Source organism: Manacus vitellinus, unplaced genomic scaffold (genome assembly GCF_001715985.3).
Source record: "Manacus vitellinus isolate BGI_N305 unplaced genomic scaffold, ASM171598v3 scaffold_68_pilon, whole genome shotgun sequence".
Lineage (NCBI taxonomy): Eukaryota > Metazoa > Chordata > Aves > Passeriformes > Pipridae > Manacus > Manacus vitellinus.
Window position 1 is genome coordinate 907,417 of NW_021940744.1, and position 23,195 is coordinate 930,611.

The 23,195-nt window shown below is 42.9% G+C and overlaps 1 protein-coding gene across 1 annotated transcript in view; it reads left to right on the forward strand.

The window, feature by feature from the left end:
* The first annotated feature begins 340 nt into the window (after nt 1-340).
* The window catches only part of CUNH1orf21 (chromosome unknown C1orf21 homolog), a 66,446-nt gene continuing 43,591 nt past the window's right edge, over nt 341-23,195 (forward strand). Inside the window, exons 1-2 of the mRNA XM_008930823.3 lie at nt 341-546; nt 20,601-20,695. Of these exons, the coding sequence (XP_008929071.1) occupies nt 453-546; nt 20,601-20,695 (189 nt within the window). The 5' untranslated portion in view covers nt 341-452. The remainder of the gene's footprint in view (nt 547-20,600; nt 20,696-23,195) is intronic.

Below are 23,195 nucleotides of genomic sequence, written 5' to 3' on the forward strand. Positions count from 1 at the left end.
CCTCTGCGTTCTGTGGGAATAGGTGGCTGGGTGGGCAATAGATCTCTGTGTGTTGCTTTCTTCAAGCCATGGATTAAAGAATAGGGCTGGAAGAGACTTAGAGTTCGGCTGCTGTGCTCCTGCTCCAAGGCAGGATTGATGTACATTACATGATCTACCTGTCTTGTGATCTGCCTGTACCAGATGTTACTGAATACGATTTTAGCAACCTCAGACAATGGAGGCCACCTGTGTTTTGTCCTTCTCCTCTTCACAAACCTCATTATTTATCTCCTTGAAGCTCCCCCTTTAGAGGTTACCTTTTTTGCCAATGTTTTCCTCTCTCTTTTGCCATCTTCAGGTAGAAGTGACTTGACAGCCCAGCAGGGAGGTGGATTATTTTCGCAGCGATGAGCGGGCGTCTCTAGAGATGCTTTGTGGTTTGGTGCAGCTGGAGCTGTCTGAATGAAGCGATGGGCTGTGCCTCCGCCAAGCATGTTTCTACTGTTCAAAACGAAGAGGAAACTCAGAAGGGGAAAAACTACCAGAACGGAGATGTGTTTGGTGGTAAGTGTTGCAGGATTTCATCTTTCTCCCAGCATCCTGAGTGTGCCGGAAGGTGTATGTGGGAGTGTTTCACAAAACATAAAGGAAAAAGCATGTTAAAATATGTCATGGTGGTGGAGCAGTTGGCCCACCCAAGGGATGGTACCCTGACACTTGAAACAGAGGTGTGGGTGAAATCCGTACTGAAAAATTAACCTTTTAAGTGATAACATCACAAATCTTGAAATAGTTCAAAGACAATGAGTTACATGACCCCCTCATATATTTATATATGTGTCTTTCTTAGGTATTTGTCATTGAGTACCAAAAGAGTTGACTCATTTCCTGAAAATAAAAACCTTTTCAGTTAGAAAAAGAATTCCTCACTACTGTGGCCTTGTAAAGCAACTAAATATTAGTTCTGAAATCCTATGGCAAATAGGGTTGGAAGGTGCAATGAAACTAGAAACTGGGAGGGATTCATAGTACAGGGAAGTAGGATGAAAACATCTGCTTCACTGTGTGGGAAGACTGGTCTATGATGCAGATTTTGTGCATCAGGTAAAGTAATAGAAGATAAAATGCATAGTCAGCTTCATGATTCTTTTCACCCCAGATTCTGTTAATATATGCCAAGGATTTTTAGATAATTATGTAAATCATAATACAGTTTTTTAAATGTTAGGAAATGTTCAGAAATGAAGCTTCTGGATCTGCCCTGATATCTGTCTGAAAGTTAAGTCAGCTGTGAATAAGCTACCTTGGTACTGTTATTGTTAAAACAGGTGCTTTGGTACCGAATACACCAAACTCCTCTGGTGGCTTTTATAGCAATTGTTTGTGTAGTAGTGAGAATGACACATATAGCAGCAAATAATCTCTCCTTTTCATTCCAAAAGCGATGATATTTCACTTTTCCAGCCTTTCTGAGGGCTAGCTTGCTCTCACAATGGATCCCAGAGTAAGAATACCCAGAGGTGTAATCTGGACAGAAAATAGTTACTTAGCAAACTTCAGGACTGTCCAGTGCTCCTCCACTAACCCAGGAGATGCTGGGTTTGGAACTGGGAATTCAGTAATTGCTTTTATTTGAAATAGGGTTTAAGTGTTGTCATGAACAGAAAATTCTATCAGTTTTTCAAAGGTTTAGATTTTAGCTGATATTTAGTGAGGGAGCAATTTTTGGCAAAATGCGTGTCTCAACTTTTTGGGTTTTTTTGTGGTTGTTTAACCACATGCTGCTGGCCAAAGATGATAACTTAACACAAGAAACTAAATGTAGCTTTTGGAGGCAGAGGATCAAGAAGATCGAAGTGATTTTAAAAGGCTCCCATTTATAGAGCTGGGCTGGTGTCAGCAGGATCATTTAGCTATTCTGGGATCCATTTGAGGGCTGTTAATCGTTCCCTGTTTTACTGGAAGGAGTTCTACCTGCTGTTAACCATTTTCTGGCACATGCTTTACTTTAGGTATGCAGGTCATCATTGCTAAAGATCAAATTCCATGACTGATCCTTTTTTAGCGAAGTGTTGGAGTTCTGTGACTTAAACAACTTGTTGACCCGTAACCATAGAAGCCACATTTTTCCCTTGCTGCTGGAAGACAGCTCCTAGGTCAGGAGTTGGGTGCATGAAGAAGTTGAGCTGGAGTGTACCTGGCTTTATAGATGATCTCATCCCACCCCCTGCCATGGGCAGGGACATCTTCCACTAGCCCAGGTTGCTCCAAGCCCCGTCCAACCTGGCCTTGGACACTTCCAGGGATGGGGCAGCCACAGCTTCTCTGGGCAACCTGTGCCAGGGCCTCACCACCCTAATATTTCCTTTCCTGTTTCTGAGAAGGGACAGAAGTGTCTCATCCAGCCAGTGGCCAAGAGCAGAGTATCTCTGCTGCCTGTGGGGATTGAAAATGAGCTGCAGAGCAAGACTGAGGTGAGTGGCAGAGAAGTGAGGAGCAAGGAGGTAATGGAAAGAGAATTAGAGATTAGTTTTTGGGGAGGAGGCAGCAAAGTAAAGGAAACATGTGAAGCAGGGTTGGAAGGTGGCTGATGCAGTGATAGCATCAATAGCCTCCTGAGAATATCTGTGTGCATATCCCATGATGTACATGGACCTTGAGCACGTGCAGTGGTTGTGTCTGGGGACTAATCTGACGTGAAGTGCCCGTGCAGAAGCAGCAGGTATGAGCTGCGTGGTTGTTGTAGCCCAGACTGCCTCAGATGTTTCACAAGTGGAGGAAATCCTGAAGGACTTGGAACAGCAATGACAGAAATAAAGGAGAAGAGCACAGTGCTGGTGCTGCCTTTGCTGGGCAGCTGCTGTGGTCTGCAAGGCATGGTGACAGGATATTGCCCCTCGCTGTGTGACACACTCGAGGGGAAAACAGTTCCCCCCTTCAGCATCATCCCCACACAAGCTGGAGGCAGAAAGAGTCAATAGTAAGGATTGTGCTTTCCAGTTAAACAGTGTTGGGATATTTTTTTTCTCATTGGTAGTTTTTGCTCGAGTCCAGATGTCACTTTGAATCCAGAGAGAACTTTCTGAGCTTCTCAAAGTGCTGCAGTTCTGCTTTGGCTCTTCCTCAGAGCCTCTAGATCTTTTTTCCTTCTTTTCTTGGTGGAATTGGTTGAAGCCAAGTCTGGTGACTGTTTGAGAGATCATTGCTTCTGTGAGGGTTTTGTTTAAACCTTTTTAAAGCCACTGCAGGTTATGACAGATCTCCAGTACTTTATTTCTTCCCCAGCTTTTAAGCTTTTTTTTTCAGTTGAGCAGCCACATTGAGCCAGGTGATCGCTGTGAATTTGAAACTCTGGTGCTTAAAACTGAAGAACCCACAATGAAACCCATGAATCCTGTAAGGACAAATTCTGGTTAACTGCAACCAAAACATAAAAATTTCCATCTTGTCCCGAACTGTAGAAGTCACGCTGCATTTTGCTGTAATATATATTTAAATAATTGAGTTAGCAGGCCTATCAAAGGAGATGTTCTAGAGAAGATTGAATATAATATGATTATTATGTCTTGTTGGTCTCTAATGACTTTAAAATCCTTCTAATAAGGATAGTAATAATAAATCTTCATTTATTCCTCATTCCACTTCAAAGCTGATTTCCAGGGCAGTACATAAGAACTGTAATATGTAAATACCAATGAAGAACAAAATGCCATGATAGAGCCTTGAGCGTTGTTGATTGCAGCATATGTTTTAATAATGTAACCTCCCTTGTAGATTAATTTTATTTATGTCTTTATAAAAAATCATTTGGGGAGGAGGTGATTGACGTCATTCTCTCTGTAAGAAAGTAAGTGGTAATCTGATTTGCAAAAAAAATATTTTAGAATCCGTTCATTAATCCAGACGTTTCTATGGAGCTCTTGGCTGCTTTGCAAAAGGGAGAGCAAACATGGCATGTAAGAATCTTCTGATAAAGTGGGAATATCTAGATAGGATTTCTGTTATTAAGAGCAGCTCCAGTTGCTAAACCAGTCTAAATAAAGCCGACTGCAAAGCACAATAGTTTATAAACCAGTTTATCTCAGAGCAGCTGGGAGAAGGCTAGGAAAGGAAATCTTTAGCATTGGGGTATTGTAATGAGGTTGAAAAACTGATTGATGCCCACGCCAAGTTGGACAGGGCTTGGAGCAGCCTTGTTAATGGAAGGTGTCCCTGCCCATGGCAGGGGGTGGAATGAAGTGACTTTTAAGATCCCTTCCAACCCAAACCATTCAGTGATTCTGATTGCCTCACAAGCTCCAGGGTAGTCTTCTTTTCTGGTTTTCTCATGTTGATGTTTGCTTTGTTCTTATGTGTTTTATAGGTTTGCCTCACTTCTGCTAATCCCCATCTTGTGACAGTCGGTTCCTTTCCTTCCTGTTTGCCCATGTCTCATCCATCTGGGCATCTCAGACCACTGGCAAAGGCAGCCGAGCTCTGACTTAATTTGAAGTAAATGCAAAAAGATGCTAAAATAATTGAAACCTTTAAAACATACCCAGTGTATACAGGAATAGAATAGCAAGAGGAATTTGGGACTAAGATTTACCTTTCCTAAATATGCATCGTCATCTCCAAAAATATTATGCCCAAACCTATGTAGAGTTTAATCTGTTTCGAAGGATCTTTCCTTAATAGACAGGCTTAGCAGTGTCACCTTACTGAAAGCTTCAGTCTCAGGATGTTGCTCAGGGCACTTCAAAATATCTGTAGGCTTGGCAAAACTGTTCAGATGTCCTTAATATGAGGCAACTTCCTGAACCCACCTTGTTCCTGTGCACAACATTCTGGAGATCATCTTCTGGCCATTTGAAGTTGTGAAGTTGGGAAGTTTTCAGATAAAATTTGCAGTGAGAAAAATATCTTTAAACTGTTTTCAGAGAATAACACCTTCCTTTTGTTGTACCATTACAACACCTGTCCCTCAACAGTCAGAAAAAAATGCTAAAATTGAAAATGGGAGATCCTTTTTTCTGGAAGGAGCTTGGCCATCCTCACTGAACTGAAACCCTCTGGAAAGCTGTAGCTTAGGGAATATAACTTGTGCCATGTTGACTGTGAATGTGTGCCGTGATCAGAAGGTCTTGCTGCACCAGGCTTCACACAAACACACAGCTGCCTTTGCCTGGCAGCCTTTATTTTATTGACTGTGTTGGTCAGCTGGTTAGCACTCAGATACTAATTGCTCCAGCTCATTTGACTGTCCTGACATGCTTCTGCAATGTCAGGTCTTACTCATTTGGGGGCCAGATGCATAAGGGGACCAGCACCATGCAGTGTCCTAATTCCATACTGGATATTTTGAGACTATAACCTTTTTTAAAGACAATTCAATCATAAATAAATGCTCCTGGTACAGCCACAGCACTAGTTCTTAGATTTCTGAGTGCTTCATCTGAGCTCCATGGAAGTGAGGGACATGTAGGCACCCCCCCCCTTCTGAAAAACCAGTCTCAGAGGTGCCACACCAAATATCACAGTGAGTTTCAAAGGAGAAGATTTTCCTTCTTAAATGCAAACTCTGGCTGAGGTCCTTAAAGGGAAGGTTTCATGCTGTTCATGGTTTCAGCAGCTCATGTTATTAGGCAGATCTTGCTGCAGTGTTTGAAAGCTGAAGCAAAGCAGGTGAGTGAGCACATTGCAACGTAGGGCTGAAGTGCATGAGCATCTTCCAGAATTATACTGGACTGTGGGCCTTTTCAACTGCCAGAGGGCAGGGTTAGGTGGGATATTGGGAAGAAATTCTTGTCTCTGAGGGTGGGGAGGCCCTGGCACAGGTTGCCCAGAGAAGCTGTGGCTGCCCCTGGATCCCTGGAAGTGTCCAAGGCCAGGTTGGACGGGGCTTGGAGCAACCTGGGATAGTAGAAGGTGTCCCTGCCTGTGGCAGGGGTGTTGGAACTGAGTGGTCTTTAAGGTCCCTTCCAACCCAAACCATTCTGTGATTCTGTGATTCTCTCTTTCTGGGCTTTTTTGAACAATTTGTTGATAGCCTTCTTCTTATCTAGGTAAACATGGGTCAGTCCTAAACATGTGTTTCAGGAAGTGAGAGAGAAGAACAGAACCAAACCCTACTTTGGTGTTATGTTCATGTGGGAAATGTAATAAAATCATGTATGTTATCCAGGTTTATGAGGTATTTGTGTAACTCTGAGAACACCCTTGGTAAGTTAATAATTTACTATTTTATTACCATACAGAAGCAACAGAGTTTTAAAAAAAATCAAAACAAAACCAAACCCCACCCTCAGGTTTTGTGTAGTTATGTGTTCATGATTAGTGTGTGCAAAGAAGGTGTTTTCTATGTGAATTAAAACTGTATTTTCACCTTTTGTGCATGGAAGTGGCTCATCTTTGTAGCCCTTGGAAAAGGTACTGCTTTTGCAGAAGAAAGGAGGAAGCTGCTCTGAACTACGAGTTTGCTCTGAGCAAAACAAACTCTTCATCCTACTCCAGCAAGGAAATATATAGAGAGGTATATAAAGAATACAAACAGAGCAGTCCCAGGTGTGGTAATGAACCAGGTCCAGGGTCCATCCAGGGAGTGCAGCGAAGGAGCACCAGGGGACAAGGCTGCAGACAGGGAGAGAAGAGATGGGGCAGAAGGGACCTACAGCATGGGTGGGGGTCCCTCCAGGAGATGGGACCAGAGGCAGGACTAGAGACAGGCAGACCTGCTCTGGCAAGGACTGAAGGCCCAAGTGTCAGCCAAAACAAAGCTCCTGTGATCCATGGGCAGAAGATGCAGGTGGGGTTTCATGGGACTGGTCGTGGCCTCTTAGTGCACTCAGGGCTCTGACAGCATCTATCCACTAATTGTGGTCTTTATGTAACGATGGTGATTGAACTAGCTTTCCCTTCCCCTACTCCTTCCCCTTTTTTTCCCTTGCAAGTGGAGAAACACTGATCTGATGGGGGAGAGATCCGAGTCCATGGAAAGGTTCCCGTAGGCCGCAAGAAGGTACCTTGCCACTTTGAACAAGATTGGTTTTCTAGCTTCCCTGATCCTGCAGGGAAGAAAACCAGTTCAGAAGTGATGGGAGAGTAGCTTTTTAGGATACCTGGGTGCTGGAAACATGCTTAGTTGTAAATTGTTTCAGGGCAGTAAAACAGCAGTGGTAGAAGACATTCCTTGGTGCATATTTAGAGTTTTTCCTTTGGAGAAAAAAACCCAGGAAGACCCCAAATGAGATGACTTTCCCAAATGAATAACAGACCTTTGCCATAGAAAAGTTGCTGAGGTTTTCCTGCCTGAGAGTTGGACTTTAAGCAGAGCACGTATCCATAAATTACGTAGACAGCCCTCAGACTCTGTAGTTACCTTCTTCTGGTGGTTAATCTTCTTCCAGTGTGTTTACAGCCCCTTGTCACGGTATTAGATGAGGGAATTATTCTGCAGAGTCTTTCTCCTTAGTGTAAGGGAAGTGTTTTTGTACAGATCTTTGCAGTGCTCTCTGGGTTTCCAGGCTGGTGTTTGCTGGGTTTGGTGTGATACGCACACAGTCAGCTCCTCACCCTCAGTGGGGATTTACAGTATAAAAAGAGAGGGTGAACCAAGGTGGAGAAATAGTTGTTACCCCCAGTTTGGGAGCAGAAATTAATCCCAGGCAGGTCATAACTTCCTTGTTTCTTATTTTCATGTGAGCTTTCACCTTTTGCAATCTGCCCGTTGGTGTCTGAGCACCCGAAGGAGTTTGACCCGTGGTTCGGGGGCTCTGAGGGCACCCCTGAGTCTCTGCAAGCAGCTGATATGTGAACAGAGTTAATGTGCTGTTATTCTTGGGAGTGACCTTTCCTACAAGCTTAGCTTGATGGAGAGTAAAGTCTGAGCTAAACACAAATAAAGTGCATGGGGTGTGCATTTCACAATTGCATTAGTGGGCTATAAATAGGGCCATACATCTGCCTTTGGTGCTGGCTAGAAAGGAGCCAGGATGTATTTTCTGGCAGCCTTGGTGCTTAAGGAAATCCGTTTATTTTATGGTACAGACACACTTACTTTTTTGATTAAAAATCCTCGGTGTTCGTTGCCTACCCATAGGTGTAAAAGAGGAAAAATGATGGTAAAAATGCCATATACTTTCAATTATTGCAGTGTTTTTGACATTTTCCAAGTGTTTTATTACTGGGCCACAAAGTTGAAAAAAGCCCAGCAAAAATCCAAAGCCAAAGCCTGAAATTTTCCAGGAAAACCTCACTCTGGGGGATAAATCTCCAATTCCCCAGGTAAACCTTGTGGAGCTGCACAGATGCATATTCTTTGCAGCAACACAGGGCTGTAATTTTATAGTAGGAATATCTGCTGGAATAAATACCTGTTAAGTGCAAGGAAAAGGTACCTGACCAGTAAATACTTGTGTACCTTCACATATACAGCCAAAGGTGCCTTTACAGGTTAGAAGCAAATGTAGAAGGCATTTTTCCGTTAGGTAATTCTCCAAAACACTGTGCCATGATGGGTATTTTAAATAAATCTTACAACCAAGTGTCATGTTGTCCCTGGTCCAAGTCCCAAGATTGCTGATGCTCTCTGTCTTGAGCTAGAACCAGAAAGAGATTGTAAAAAATGGGGAAAAATTGGAAATGTGAAGATTTCTGCCTCATGGACTTGTAAAAACCAAAGCCTGGCTTCTGCTGAGAGAGTGTAATCGTGCCCTACACGTGCCTCTTCTTCTTACCTGTGTGAGGGGGGGTTCTGGCAGAAAGGATCAGGTTTAGGGTGCTCTTAAATGATATATTTCCTTTTTGCTCTTGTAGAGGGAGCGCTGTTCAGGTGACAGAGGTGCAGAGCACTCCGTGTGCTGTGGTACCGAGGAGGAGCACCAAGTCACCTTTGTTTCAGGATTTATGGTTTCAGGAATGATCTTGATCTGTTCAATGGGAAAAAAAGGGGATGTAAGGTGGTTTTTTTTTTGTCATGGAAGTCTTCTAAATTGTATTAATGGTTCTATTTATTAAAATTACCTGCATTTTATCCCCTGTATTTTGTTGTCACGGCCCCAAGGCTACCAGAGCTCCAGGAGTGTTTGGACAATGCTCTCAGGCACAGGGTGGGATTGTTGGGGTGTCTGTGCAGGGCCAGGGGTTGGACTGGATGATGGGTCCCTTCCAACTGTCATTCCATGATATATTGGATTTCTACCTGTAGGAACTGGGTACATCTTGAGATCTTTTTAGGCTGAAAGTCTAATAACAAGTGCTTATTTTGATTTTTCTTTTAGCTATTATTAAAAACTGCCTTTTCTCACCCATTAATATCTGGCTTTCGTTTAAAAATTGCTGCACAAAGGGAAGGGGAGAAGGCATGGAAAATCACTGGCTTTTTAAAATTTCCTTTTACACTTCCTTTTTTTTACACATGCACCTTTTAAATGTGCGTGTTGACGTGTAAGTGGCTTTGATGTGGCAGTGAACGGGGGTGAGTTCCTGGAGCCCCACGAGCGGGTTCTGTTGGTGGTGGCAGCGGGGACAAGGGAGGAGGTCGTTCACAACCGGCTGCATGGTGCAGAGAATTGGGAGATGATTTGTGGCTTGGCATATATGGCAAATGGAGATGTGAAACCAGACATCTCCTGCGACTGGACGGGGCTGGGAGCCAGGCGGTCCCTCGCTGCTCCGGTTCTGGGAATTCCTCAGGGTGTTCCCATCATTGCCCATCACTGCCTCAACAAAACCCACCTCTGTGGGTGGCACATGTTTGCCTTTTGGGATTTAGGTAAAGCTTCTGCAGCATGGATGCTGCTGAGGGAAGTAGGCATTTCTAGAGATAACAAATTAACTCTGGGCATTGTAACCAGAGTAAAATATTAATCTTCCCAATAGGTTAATTTTGGAACTGTTTGGATGGTCTGTAAGGAAAGTAATGTAATTAACTTTCGTATCTTTTGCATCTGGAAATATGTGCTGTATTTTTATAAATCAAGTTTTCATTAGGTCCTCCCCTCCCCTCCTGGTTTAAAGGAATACTGGCAGTGAGGAGACATTTGTGCTCATCATGGATCTGCAGTACGTTACTGTCCTGGATAATTACTGTGTCCCTTTCATAATGCAATTAATAAAAATGAAATATCTGTTGATTTACAAATATACTTTGAGGTACATGAGCAGTGAAAATTTGATAGACTAATAGAAGAAAGCTACTATGCCAGAAAGGATATAAAAATCCATTTCAAGTCCTACTTTGCAAGGCAACAATCTCATTTAATAGTTGACTGATTGAGAGTGGCATTGCTTGTTAAGTAAAGAGGAATTGGCTTCTTTATTGACAAGGAAACTGAAGATGCCTCATCCTGTATGTGCAGTAATAGGATATGTGTAATTTTGAGGGTGTGGAGTAGTAATGACTTATTTTCCGGAGAACTCTTGGGGTGGCTCAGTGTGGCACAGGTTTTTGTTCCTGGAGCAATTGATGGATACATTAGTGGGGCTGTAAGGAGCAGGACCTCCATTGCTGCACGAGGGGTGCTCAGAGGTGCTCAGTTAGGGGTTTTTTTGTGGAATCTGAATAGTCTCTGTCAGGTTCAGTGCTAAAATGATAACTGTTCTGCAGTGGAGTAGAGAGACAGATGCTGGCTGGGGCAGCAGAGACTGAGAGTTTCATTATGACATCGAAAAATCTGAAAAGACTTAAATATTTTGTGCTTGGTGGGTTTTTTCAACTTTCCAAGGGATAGTTTAAAAACAGAGCAGTGAAATGGAGTTGAAATAGCCTTTCCAACCTGGCCATGCTGTGCTGTGTGCAGGGAGGCCCTTCCTGCTCCCCCGTCATGGTGGGGGGATGTTGGGGCATCCAGAAACCTACCTGGGGGCTTCATATGAACAGCAGTATTTTCAAGGCACGGACCCTTTGTTTTCCTCCTGACTGTTCCTTTAATTAATCTCTCTGCTGCTTGTTTCCTCTCCTGCTTTCATTTCTCAATTTGATCTTTTTAGTGGGCTAGATAATTGCATTTACTGAGTATCCTTCCTGCCAAGCATCATGGCTGTAATCTCCTCCACCTGAGAAATGGTTTCCTTTGAACAACCTGGCATCTGCCTCAAAGTTATGTGTTAATTAAATAAAAAAAAGTAAAAAAAAAAGTATGTCTGTATGTATATACATACATATATATATGTGAATTATAGAGTTGCAGCAAGCAAAAGTCTGGGTAGCTGAAAGATAGTTATGAATGCACACCACCAGCACTGTTTTTTGGCTTTGTAATTGCAGAGGAGTGCACAAAAGTCTTTAATTATATGATCACATGGCTGGTTTTTTCATACTGTCTTATATATGCTGTTTCCTCAGATCCTAAATACGAAGACAGTACAAGCGAGGCAGAAATTGTGTGTTTAGTGGTAACTGGATTTTAGGATGCTGAGGCTGCATTTTTAAGTCTTTTCCTGAGACAATGAAATGGCCTCTGAGGTTGTGGTACATTCCCCCCCGCTTGAACCAGGTGCTGCAACGTGTCCTGGCCAGATGGGTTCAGTGGGGGACTTGGCCAGAGGGTCCCTGACCTTGTCAGGAGCTGTGAGGGAGCGGAGCAGCAGCAGAGTGCTGCCTCCCTTCATGGGGTTCAGGGGAGTTTAAGATTTCTGATCCTCCTCCTACCACATACAGTCACACCCATGTGCCCCCTTCTCCCCAAGAATGGTTTTACAAGTGGTTTTGGGTACTCAGTGTCTTCCTCTTGTTCGTGCATCTTTCTGTACTTCTCATTGCATAAAGAGAAGTGTGTAACCCTGAGGAGCATGGAGGAAGTCTGAGCTAGAGCAGGAAAAATCTTAGGTGGTATCCTGACTGGAAAACTCTCTTCCGTCCTTGGTCTGCAGACCTGTGTGCATATGAAGCAGAAATCTTGATGGAAAAATTATTTCCCACAAAACAACTGTTACTTGCACATCAGTGTGTGTATTATATATTATATTATATAAAGTCATAGAGTGGCCTGGGTTGTAAGAGACCTTAAACACTATCCAGTTCCACCCCCTGCCATGGGCAAGGACAACTTCTACTACACCAGGTTACTCCAAGCCCCGTCCAACCTGGCCTTGGACACTTCCAGGGATCCAGGGGCAGCCACAGCTTCTCTGGGCAACCTGTGCCAGGGCCTCCCCACCCTCACAGGGAAGGATTCCTTCCCAATATCCCATCTAACCCTGCCCAGTGGCAGTGGGAAGCCATTCCCCCTTGTCCTGTTCCTCCATATCCTTGCAAACAGTCTCTCTCCATCTTTCCTGTGAGTTCCCTTCAGGCACTGGAAGGCCACAGTCAGGTCACCCCAAAGCTTCTCTCTTCCAGGCTGAACAATCCCAACTGTCTCAGCCTTTCCCCCCAGCAGAGCTGCTCCATCCCTCGGATCATCTTGGTGCCTCCCCTGGACTCTCTCCAGCAACTCCATGTCCCTCCTATGCTGTTCCCCAGGGCTGGAGCAGCTCTGCAGGAGGGTCTCACCTGGGGGGCCGAGGGGCAGAATCACCTCCCTCAGTGTGCTGGTCTTTCTATAGATGTGTTGATTTGTTTTTCCCTGCCAAAGTACTCCTCTGACCTACCTGCCACTAAGGTAGACGCAGCAGTGGGCCTGTGCCCCTGGGGCAAGGTTAGTTAACACAAGCCTTTATGCTTAATGTGATAAACAACTGATGCACAACTCTGGTTTCCACAGTTCCTGCAGTATATGACAGTCCAAAATGTAGAGTAGCCTTGGGAACTTTTTGGTCAAGAAGAAACCGAATAGAAGAAGGAACCAAGTAATGACCTCCTTGATTCAACTGCACGTGTCCTGTTGTGTCAGCTGATGTTCAGTGGTGTGTCTCTGCAAGGGAGCTAAATTATGGCTTAGTCATGGTTTGCCACTTTTAGACCGGGGGGAAAGAAATCAGAAAACCCAAGATAAATAAACTGAGGCGCCCGATGAGCAGCGGCGTCGTGGGAGTTGGAGCGTCAGCCTGGGCCTTTCACGGGGCAGGACAGAGATACCCACAGCAGGGAGAGCTGCAAGCAGTTTGCAGCACCAGGAGCTTCTGACAGCACCAATGAAGGGTGGGTTCATGTGGCAGTACGAGGTTTGGTGCTTCTGCAGCAGCCAAGATCAAGATGATGTTTTCTGTCAGACCTGTCGGCCTTGAGGGAAACGCTGCTGAAAGCTGTCATGATTTGGGCCTGCAAAGGGGTAGTTTGATAAAGTAGAAGGGAATTTGCTAAAATTTTTCAGGTAGGCATCACCCTTGAGGGAGTTAATGTTTCAGGAAGAGCTGGATATGCCATGGGGCTGCTTGATAGCTTAGAAAAGAGTTATCCCTGTCTTGCCGAGCTTTAGAGCAAGTGTCCCTCCAATTCTGCAGAAATCCTCCATGTAGGGTCTGACTTTTGTTACACTGAATGTCTCAATCTTTTTTCCTCCCAAAAAATAACCCTAGCAGTCACATCTGCCGTGTGCAGCAGCAGTCGTTGGCGTTCCTTGGGCACATGTTAGGATTGTGTAGGAAGAAGAAAAAATACTTGAGAGTGGTCTTTCCAGATGTGCTGCCATCTGTTGATTTTTAAAGAGTTTTTCTGCCAGATGATTTATATTTTATTGGCAGAATTGGTGTGTTGTTTGTGCACCTATTCTCTGTTTAATATCTAGTGGTGTCCAGTGCCTCAGCTCCCAGCAGTGGCTGTATTTTTAGATTGGATTAAGGTAAAATAACTTGACTCGGGAAATCTGAACGAGCATTTTCAGATAATCCTTTGAGAAAAATGGGTTGGCTTATTTCCTAAGTTGTTTTTATTACTCTGTTCATGGTTGTGAAAACAACGTGGTCACTGGGATCTAGAATTGCCTGTGAATTGATAGCTTTGGGGGTTGCTGACAGAGGAAGACAATGGGCTGCTCTCCCAGTGCTGGTTGATCTCCGATGAAATTTCACTCCCAACCCACATCCAGTGGATCGGAAACCCACCCCCACAGCTGTGAATCTCTGCAATTAAGTTAGAATTGGAACATCCATGTAGGATCAAAGGAACATGTACATGCTGCTTTCTTTGAGTGCTTGAAGCTGCAGCTAAGAAGATAATTCAGATATCCTCCATTTCTTAGTGTTTAGCTTGAGAAATATTAATTTGCAAGATTTTTGCAACTACTTTCTCTAACTGTTGACTTTTGTGGGGATGTTTGACATAGCTTCTGCTGGTATCTATGCAGTTGATACACATACAGTAACAATTCTGGAATAAATTGGCACTCAAGGCTGAGGACTCAGGCGATGGAAACTGCAGCCACCCAAGCAATCTGATTCTGCTCCTTGACTATCCTTGTGGTTAAAGAGTTTATTTTTTTCCCTGATGTCTGGCCCGGCTCTTTCTATTTGTCGTGTCCTCCCAGTGTAGCCATGGAGATCAGACTATTCCTCCTTCACAGTGGCACTGGAGATGAGCTCCAGGAGAGCAGCCTCCAGCTCTGGGGGCCCAGCACAGGAAGGACATGGACCTGTTGGAGCAGGTCCAGAGGAGGCACTAAGATGATGAGAGGGATGGAGCAGCTCTGCTGGGAGGAAAGGCTGGGAGAGCTGGGATTGTTCAGCCTGGAGAGGAGAAGCTTTGGGGTGACCTGATTGTGGCCTTGCAGGGCCTAAAGAAGCCGACAAGAAAGATGGAGAGAGACTATTTAAAAGGGCCTGAGTGATGGGACAAGGCGGAATGGCTTCCCACTGCCACTGGGCAGGGTTAGATGGGATATTGGGAAGGAATTCCTGGCAGTGAGGGTGGGGGGGCCCTGGCACAGGTTGCCCAGAGAAGCTGTGGCTGCCCTTGGATCCCTGGAAGTGTCCAAGGCCAGGTTGGATGGGGCTTGGAACAACCTGGGCTAGTGGAAGGTGTCCCTGCCCATGACAGGGGGTGGAACGAGAGGAGCTTTAAGGTCCCTCCAACCCAAACCATTTTGTAATTTTATGATGTTTGCCATGTTCGGTGCTCAGCATCCAAGTGGCTCACCTGCTGTTATATGTTTCAGTTAAATTGCATCAAAATGTCTTATGGTTTTTAACAAATATTTTTAGAAAGAGTAATTCAGTCCTTTATCTAAAGATAGCTTTTAGCTTTCAAGTCTTTGGGAGAGGAGAGCACGTGAAGCTTTGATCCATGGCACTCACAGCAGTAGGAGTACTTTCTGCACCTGGCAGAAATAAGTATGGTACAGAGGAAGTTGTTAGACAGAAAGTTCGTATTTCACAGAACAGAAATGTGTCTTATGCATAAAGGATAAATCTTGGCATGTCCTGTGATAGGAAGGCAAGAGTGACTACAGAAAGATACAAAGCACAGGAAAATGAAGGTGTGTTTCGAAACTTTCTTCTTGGCATTGTGACTGAAGTACCACTTTTACCTCCTGCCTGATACTTGATAGCTCACTAAAAATAGAGAAGAGAGGCTCACCCATCATCCCTGTTGATGACAGCAGAGCCAAATCTGTTTGTCCTTAGGTGTCTGAAATGGGAATGCAAAATAAATCAACATTTTGTTTATTTATTTATTTAAAGGCTAGATGTTTTTTACAAAAGATCTCTCCAAGACTCACAGTGAGTTCATATATATTTGATGAAGTTATGCTTTTTTCAGGTGGCTTTTTTTTTCAAACCGAGCCAGAATTAGTGTCATTACTGATGTTTCTGTGGTAATGGCACTTACAGCCATGGCTGGAAGTACTGAAGAAGTTTTTCTCATAAGAACAACCACAGTTCCCCCCCCCTTCAATAATTGTTTCAATATTATAAGTTGATATGCTCATTTATCACTGAAATCATTATTAATGAGTGCTGGTTTTCTTTGTCACATTGCCATGGCAACCGGGTGACATGTTTGGGTGGAATTATCTGTTTCCAGATGGAGATCTTCATTCATAAGATTTGCCTGCTGAGAATTTTTGCAACATATTCAACTTCAAAATTCTTCTTCCCTTGCCTTTCCCCAGAGTTTGGAGCTAGAGGCGTTCCTGCTCTCTGCTTTATATCCTGGGATTTTGTGGTGGGTGTTATGCTCACAGTATTTCTGTCTTTTATTTGTGCTTCATTTATGTTGTTTTTCTTTTGATTTAATTGAGTTGCTTTGCTTCAACTCAGGATTTGCTGTGCCAGTGCTGTAAACCCATTCCTCCCCCATATGAGTTATTGGAAAGCTTCTATTCTTATATAATATACTGCACAATAGAAGACAGGACTTGATTTTTACTTTAACTCCTGAAAGGACCATAAAGATGTATTTCTCTTTATATATGACATACCACACTCTGAGTTATAGTGTCATAATTTTTTTATCATATTCACTGCTTGATTTTTAGTTCTGTCTAAGAAATAAGCAAGATGTTTCACTTTTTTTTTTAAATATATATAAAACTGTATTAAGGGAAAAGATAGAGCAAGATTAATGTGCACAGAACTTTGTATAATATCCTTTATTTCAAGCTTCTTACAGTTTTAAGGGTCTTGTGAACTGCCAGACTTAATTAGGTCCTACTGGATCTCAGTCAGCATTTCAGGATTTCTCTGGGTTCATTTCTGATCACTCAGACCAAAATACCTCAAAATGTTGTGTTTCCTTTAGTAGAAATCAAAAGATAAAAATCAAAAGGTGATTTTTATCATCCTTTACTTCTTCAACTGCAGATCACTCTTACCTTAGTGAGCAAAACCCAGTTAGCACTTTTTTGCAAATATCTTAAGGAAAGGCAGTAAAGGCCCATTCATCCAAACTGTCTTAAATACAATTTTCATATTCACCTAATGCCTTTAATGACCATGACTTCAAGGTCTGCCTGTTGCTTAAACATCCATTCTTTCATGCTTCCACTTCTTTCATCCTGACAGGAACTTTAGAACAAGAACAATCTCTTAAATATTTCAGAATCTGTAGGTTCTGAACACCTTGTCTTAGAAGATAAATATGGTCTTCACCTAGTCAAAAAAAGTCTTTATATGGTTGTGTCCTCCCAATAATAACCTAATACAGCAAGACCTGTCTTCTACAAATAATTATTTGAATTTAATTGCTATATTTAGTATATTTGTAATAATGAATGTTGCCTTATCTGTGAATAAGTTGTTACACCAACTAAGTGTCCGCACTGCCACCTTCTCCTCCTTTGCACCCTCTGGTTCCTCTTTGAAAGTGAAATCATATTTGTTTATACCTACTTCCAGCAATACTAGCAAATGTTACCAACGTATTAATTATATTTGTGCTCCCTGTATTAAGGAAAATGTTTTGCCTGGGATAGGGAATTACAAGAGCTTATGAGTAAAAATGTTGCTTCAAACCTGGTGTCTCTGATCCGTTCGCTTTGTCTCTCTGTGTATCTGATAAAACAGTTGTTCATGGCTCAGTTAACCAAAATTAGGTCGATCACTGGCTTTCCACAGGCCAGAGCTGCATTTGCCTTTTTGTGAGCTATTGCTTCGTGCACTTCTTGCTGGGAACACGTGGGACCGATGGAGCTGATAAACTGCCTGGCACTCCTGGCTGCTAATCAGTCCTTTAGGCACTGAAGCCTCTTCCTTAGTGTACCTCCTCCCAGGAGATAGTCTTGGCCTTTAAGGCAGATCCTCAGCTTCAGATTATGTCAAAATTATATTGGTTTTTGAGATACAAATAGAGATTTCTTCTGCTCGAACACATGCTGTGTATTAGAGCCATGACATTTATATTAATTTTGTAAGACACTGCCTATTACAAGACTGATTCTACTAACATCTGCAGAAGCAGGGGTCTTCTACTTTGACCTCCTGATTTTTTTAAATCTGTATCCACAGAATCACAGAATGGTTTGGGTTGGAAGGGACCTTAAAGCTCATCCAGTCCCACCTCCTGCCATGGGCAGGGACACCTTCCACTAGCCCAGGTTGCTCCAAGCCCCATCCAACCTGGCCTTGGACACTTCCAGGGATCCAGGGGCAGCCACAGCTTCTCTGGGCAACCTGTGCCAGGGCCTCCCCACCCTCACAGGGAACAATTTCTCCCCAGTATCCCACCTAACCCTGCCCTCTGGCAGTCGGAAGCCATTCCCCTGAGGGGGAAGTGGATTTCTCCAAAGTAAGACTTGCTGTTTGGTGTGGTGTGTTCAACTTGCCCCAAAAATGTAGTGAAAAGTGACTGATTTATTTTTGGAAACTTCCTTGCTGCTGCACTGAGCTTGAATTATCCAGGTATCTGCACTCCTACAGTTTGTAGGATGGAGGGAAGAGTAATGCCAACTGTGCTACAGATAACTGAGTAGTTACTATATTCATAAGTAAGTATTAAACTTTACTAACACTCTTGTGAAAATCACATAAGAAATCTTTGCAAAGTTCTTTGCCACCATTTTAGGGCTACTTGGCACATCTGACAAATGATGCAGCATTTGAAGGATCTGTGCTCATATTCAACGTGAATTTAAGATTGCATTTTTGAGGGATTTTGTTGATGATGATCTCTAAATCTCTCCAGCTGTATTCAAATTTCATATATAAATCTGATTATACTGGTTATCAGTCATGGGCTCATCAGTGCCCTGATTGACTTGCTGCAAGAGATGGTGTTTTTCAGGGAAGCATCCCTCACATACAGTCCCCACAGGGCTGCCATGCAGTCGCTGTTCAAGCACAATTAATCTCTTGGAATAAGCAGGAGACACGTTCCAGAGATTATTTTTGCTGCTGAACATCAGGACCTCCATCCCTTCCTCGTTCTTCACTGGGCTGGGTGGAACGTGCCTCCCTCTTTCAGTTACCATGGGCTGGCTGAGGGTTCTGCAAACCTCCTTTGTGCTATTTTCTCCCGCTCATCTGTTTTCCCATTCCAATCTGTACGTGCCACCGTGGGAGTTTTATGCCTTTTCTGCATGTGGGTTTTATTGCTAATCACAGCAGAGATCACTGGAGCTGGGAGCAAAATGGAAGTTAGATAATTGCAGTCAATCAAGTACTTCTAACTCCCAGGCTTTATTGTGTTCAGCCCTTTTGGGTTTATGAATTGTCACCTCCAGAGTGGCTAAATTACACTGAAATAAAGGAAAAAAACCTCAGAGTTGTTGTTCACATTTACCCATCTAATAATATTGCCTTAAATTCTTCCATCTGTTTTGAGATTTTGCATCTGAGATGCTGCTATTTGATAAAACCACAGTTTTATTTAAACCGTATAATAAAAAACCTCCATGTAGATACGAACTAAACCAAATGCAAACCCATGTTGTACTTTTTAAAATTGGATTATTTTTCTAACAGTCTTATTTTTAAAATAAGCCTTTTAAAAATAAGCCTTACTTTTCAAAATAAGGCTTATTTAACTCACAGATTCTGGGGTTCACAGTTTCCAGAAAACAACTTTCCTTTTAAATAGTGTTGATTACTTTTTTAGCAATGCAATAACCCAGAAAAATCCATTTGTGTTCTGTTTTTCTCTCATCAAGTGAGAGAAATTGCTTGAAAGCACACACAAAAAAAGAGGGAATTTTGTGTGGTTTCTTTTAATTTGCTGAGGTTTTGCCTTTTATCCCAGTGTACTGTGTCTCATTTCACTTTGTATTAATTGCCACTTTTGTGGGATAAAGTTTCTCTTCTGCATCATGCATCCTGGCTGGAGGAGTGTGGGTGCAAAACTTTGGGTGTTTTTTCCAATAGATTCATGTGCTACAAGGCAAAAAGAGACTGAGAAAAGGCAGTGTTGGTACTACAGGCACTGGATTCTCAGGCTGGCGAGAAGAATCACTTCTCCCCAAATCCAGTCTTGTCCTACCAAAGAAAAAAATTTCTTTATTGAAGCTTCCTGTGGGACAGAAAATATTTCCATACTGGAGCTGGGAATTTATTATTTGAAGACTTGAAATGCAAAGCTGATAAATATTAAGGGCAAAGCAAGAATCTTACTTTTTTTTCTTACTTATTTTCAGGCTGGATTTCTGTCTGGGTAATATTCATATGCAGGAAAAAATGGTTGCTGGGGGGGAAATGGGAAGGGGAAGATGGTCGGCATGGGGCCTTCTCTCCAGAAATCATTCCTGACTGTGCATTGTGTCCTCAGGAAAAACAAAATTAAAAGAAAAAATAAAAGCAGTGGAGTTTGGTGTGAGTTGTTTTTACCAGCTTTTAACTTAAATTTTCAGTACCCTCTATCAGCTTTGCTTTTCAAAGGAGTCTTTTTTCAGTGAAAGGAGTATCCGTGAGTAGACTCCTCTCCATAGTAACTGCTGGTTGCCCACTGAGAATAAAAATCCAGGGAGGATGCAGGAGCAAAGAACTTGTTTGCACTGAACATATTATACAGAAAACTAGGGATTTGGGAGAGAGTACACACCAAACATCCCTGTTTTGTGGTGCCATGGCTATACTAGACCAGGAAGCTACTGAACAACTTCTGGAAACTAGTACTGAAAATTCTTACTGAAGCTTCAGTCAGGAGAATCTCCCTTGGTATCAGTCACGTTTAAGCCTTTAAAACTATATACATGTAATTTTTAGTTGCTCTGCTTAACTAGGGTCTTTTCTAGTCAGCTCTTTTGGTTTTAGCTTGATTTCTGTCCCAGCTGCTGAACTACACTGGTTCAAAAAAATTTTTTTTCTTTTTTTTGTTTTTTCTTGGTGCTCAGATGAGTATAGGATCAAACCAGTGGAAGAGGTCAAATACATGAAAAATGGGGGAGAAGATGATCAGAAAATAGCAGCCAGGAACCAAGAAAACTTGGTAAGGATTGAACTTATCACTTATCTAATGACATAATGTGGCTCTGCTTTTGTCCTGAAATATGCAACGTGCAGCACCCTCAAACCCCGGCTCGCGCGCGGCAACGGGATCTGCTCCAGAATGTCCCAGCTCCCTGCAAAGCTCTCATAGAAGGTGCAAAACGTGGCTTTTTCCTGCTTGTCTTTCTGAATTAGGCTCTACTTGATCTTGGAGTGAGTGCTTCCACAGTCACAGTCCCTCCCCTCCTTTGCAGATCTGAACAAACGCTTTATTTTGAAATGTGTGTGTCTGTGGTGGTAAACCAGCAGTGCACTGCCTTTAAGAAAATGACCTACTTATGGAGATATTATCTACTTATGTAGATAGTAAACCATTACTGCTGGTTTTCCATGTTTTAAAATTCACGGGGAAGGCAGTTAGGACTGGAAGAAACCAATATATTCATAACACAGCAGTCACAATAAAACATGGTGTGTGTTACTTCTGCCCTGATTTGAGCACTCGTAGTTCCACTTACGGGAAGGCAATCACAGGTGAAGTCTTAGGACTACTTGAAATCACTAGGATGCTGTTAAAGCAGCTTAAAAATCACAGTTGAGTCACTTCTGGCATTTCTGAGAAGTCATTTCTCCTCTTCTAAAGCTGAAGGAACGTAGGTTTTGTAATTGGCTGGCTGGGGCTTTGCCCAGCTGAAATTTTCCAAGACATCCCACAATTCCCATAGTTGGATGCAAAATTTCACATCTGGTTCCACTCATTCATTGCAGCTTTTCTTCACATAGGACTGTTGGTTTCCCCCCCTCCATCAGTAGGACCAGAAGGGGAACATCGTCATCAGCCTTCAGTGGAACCGTAATCATTATCACCAGCTGAGGATTTGCCTTTTGCCAGCATTGTACAAAAAGCCACTGTTTGGGTTTTTTTTCTTTTCCTGGAGATGTAAGTGATCTCCAGGCAACTGGATACTTCATATTCCCTCTTCTAGACCCACACACTTGTGTTACACCACTCCACGTGCATTCCTGCAGGAAACAGTTTATTTTGCTGTCCTAACCCCATTGCTCAAGCAGCCATTGAGCAGCAGGGGACACGATTTCTTCTTCAGTCTCCAGATTAGGTATTTGCCACCTGAAGTTTTGCATTGCTAATGCTCCAGTGGACAGTGCAGCTTCAGTTTGTAGCAGGATTTAGGGTGGGTCTTTTTTCTTTTTAGAGCCTCAGAAACATTGCTGAGAATATCCCCTTTTCCAACAGCATCCCCAGTGAATCCAAATTTATTGCCAGCATAAGCACATTTGTTTTGAACTGGAAGAAGTGTGACTGCAGGAAGTTTTTGCTCATTTTAGGCACCTCAGTGTGTTGTTGGTAAATGGAAACAAAAAAGGAAAAATTAACACAATGAACGCAATCCTCATTTTTTTTGGGGGGGGGGGAAGGAAAAAAAATCTAGCAGGTTTTTAGGTGGGATACCGGGAAAAGGTTCTTCCCCCAGAGGGTGGTGGGCACTGCCCAGGCTCCCCAGGACAGTGGGCACAGCCCCAAGGCTGCCAGAGCTCCAAGAGGGTTTGGACAACGCTCTGAGGGACAGGGTGGGATTGTTGGGGTGTCTGTGCAGGGCCAGGAGTTGGACTGATGGTCCTTGGAGGTCCCTTCCAGCTCAGGATATTCAGTCTAGATTTTAGACTAGCCTTCAGCTGCAGTTAAATTAGAGTATTTGCAGAAGGTAACATGCCACTTGAAGGACAGCAAGGAAAGGTTCAGGAAAGCTCAGGTCTGCTGAGGTGACACAATAGCTGAAGTTGTACTCAAAACTAGCTCGAGATATTTTACACTTTGGTTAGTTCCTGCTGTCTTGTAGCACCTAAGTGTTAGCCTGATTAAATTTAGGAAGATCCATTTCTACAGGACAGTGCTTCATGTTTTATTATTGACGGGTCATGTTTTATGGGAGCAGTGGGTTTGTTGGAAAATGGAACTTAATATGGATTTTGAGGGCTGGTATAGCTCTTCTCTCTCATGCTTATCAGAAGGAAAATAAAAGACAATAACACAAAGTCTTCAGTCAGGATGTATATACTTTAAAACAAAAACTGTCTTGCACACCAAAAAGGCTTTATTTTCCTTTTCCTCATCTTACTATAAGGAGATTACCTTGTCTGTAATATATGCAGCTTTTTAATCCTGGGAATTGTCAAGTCCTTGTCACTTCTCGATTTTTTTAAATAGGTTTCACTGTTCAAGTTGTCCTTAGTAAACATGTTTTAGTTCAGTGCTTAGAGGATGGGTTAAGCTACCCATCACTCAGGCTTTAATTTTCTGAACGGGTGAAAAGTTGGCAAGTGCTTACATAATCCTGGCTTCTCATCAGCCATTTCCAGGCAACAGAAATTTTAGGAACAAGGAAAGGCGGTGGGAGAATCAACCAGCCCTTTTCCCCCTTTTCTTGCTTCTTAATCCCACATTTCTTTATTGTCACAGGGCTGCAAATTGACATCCTTTG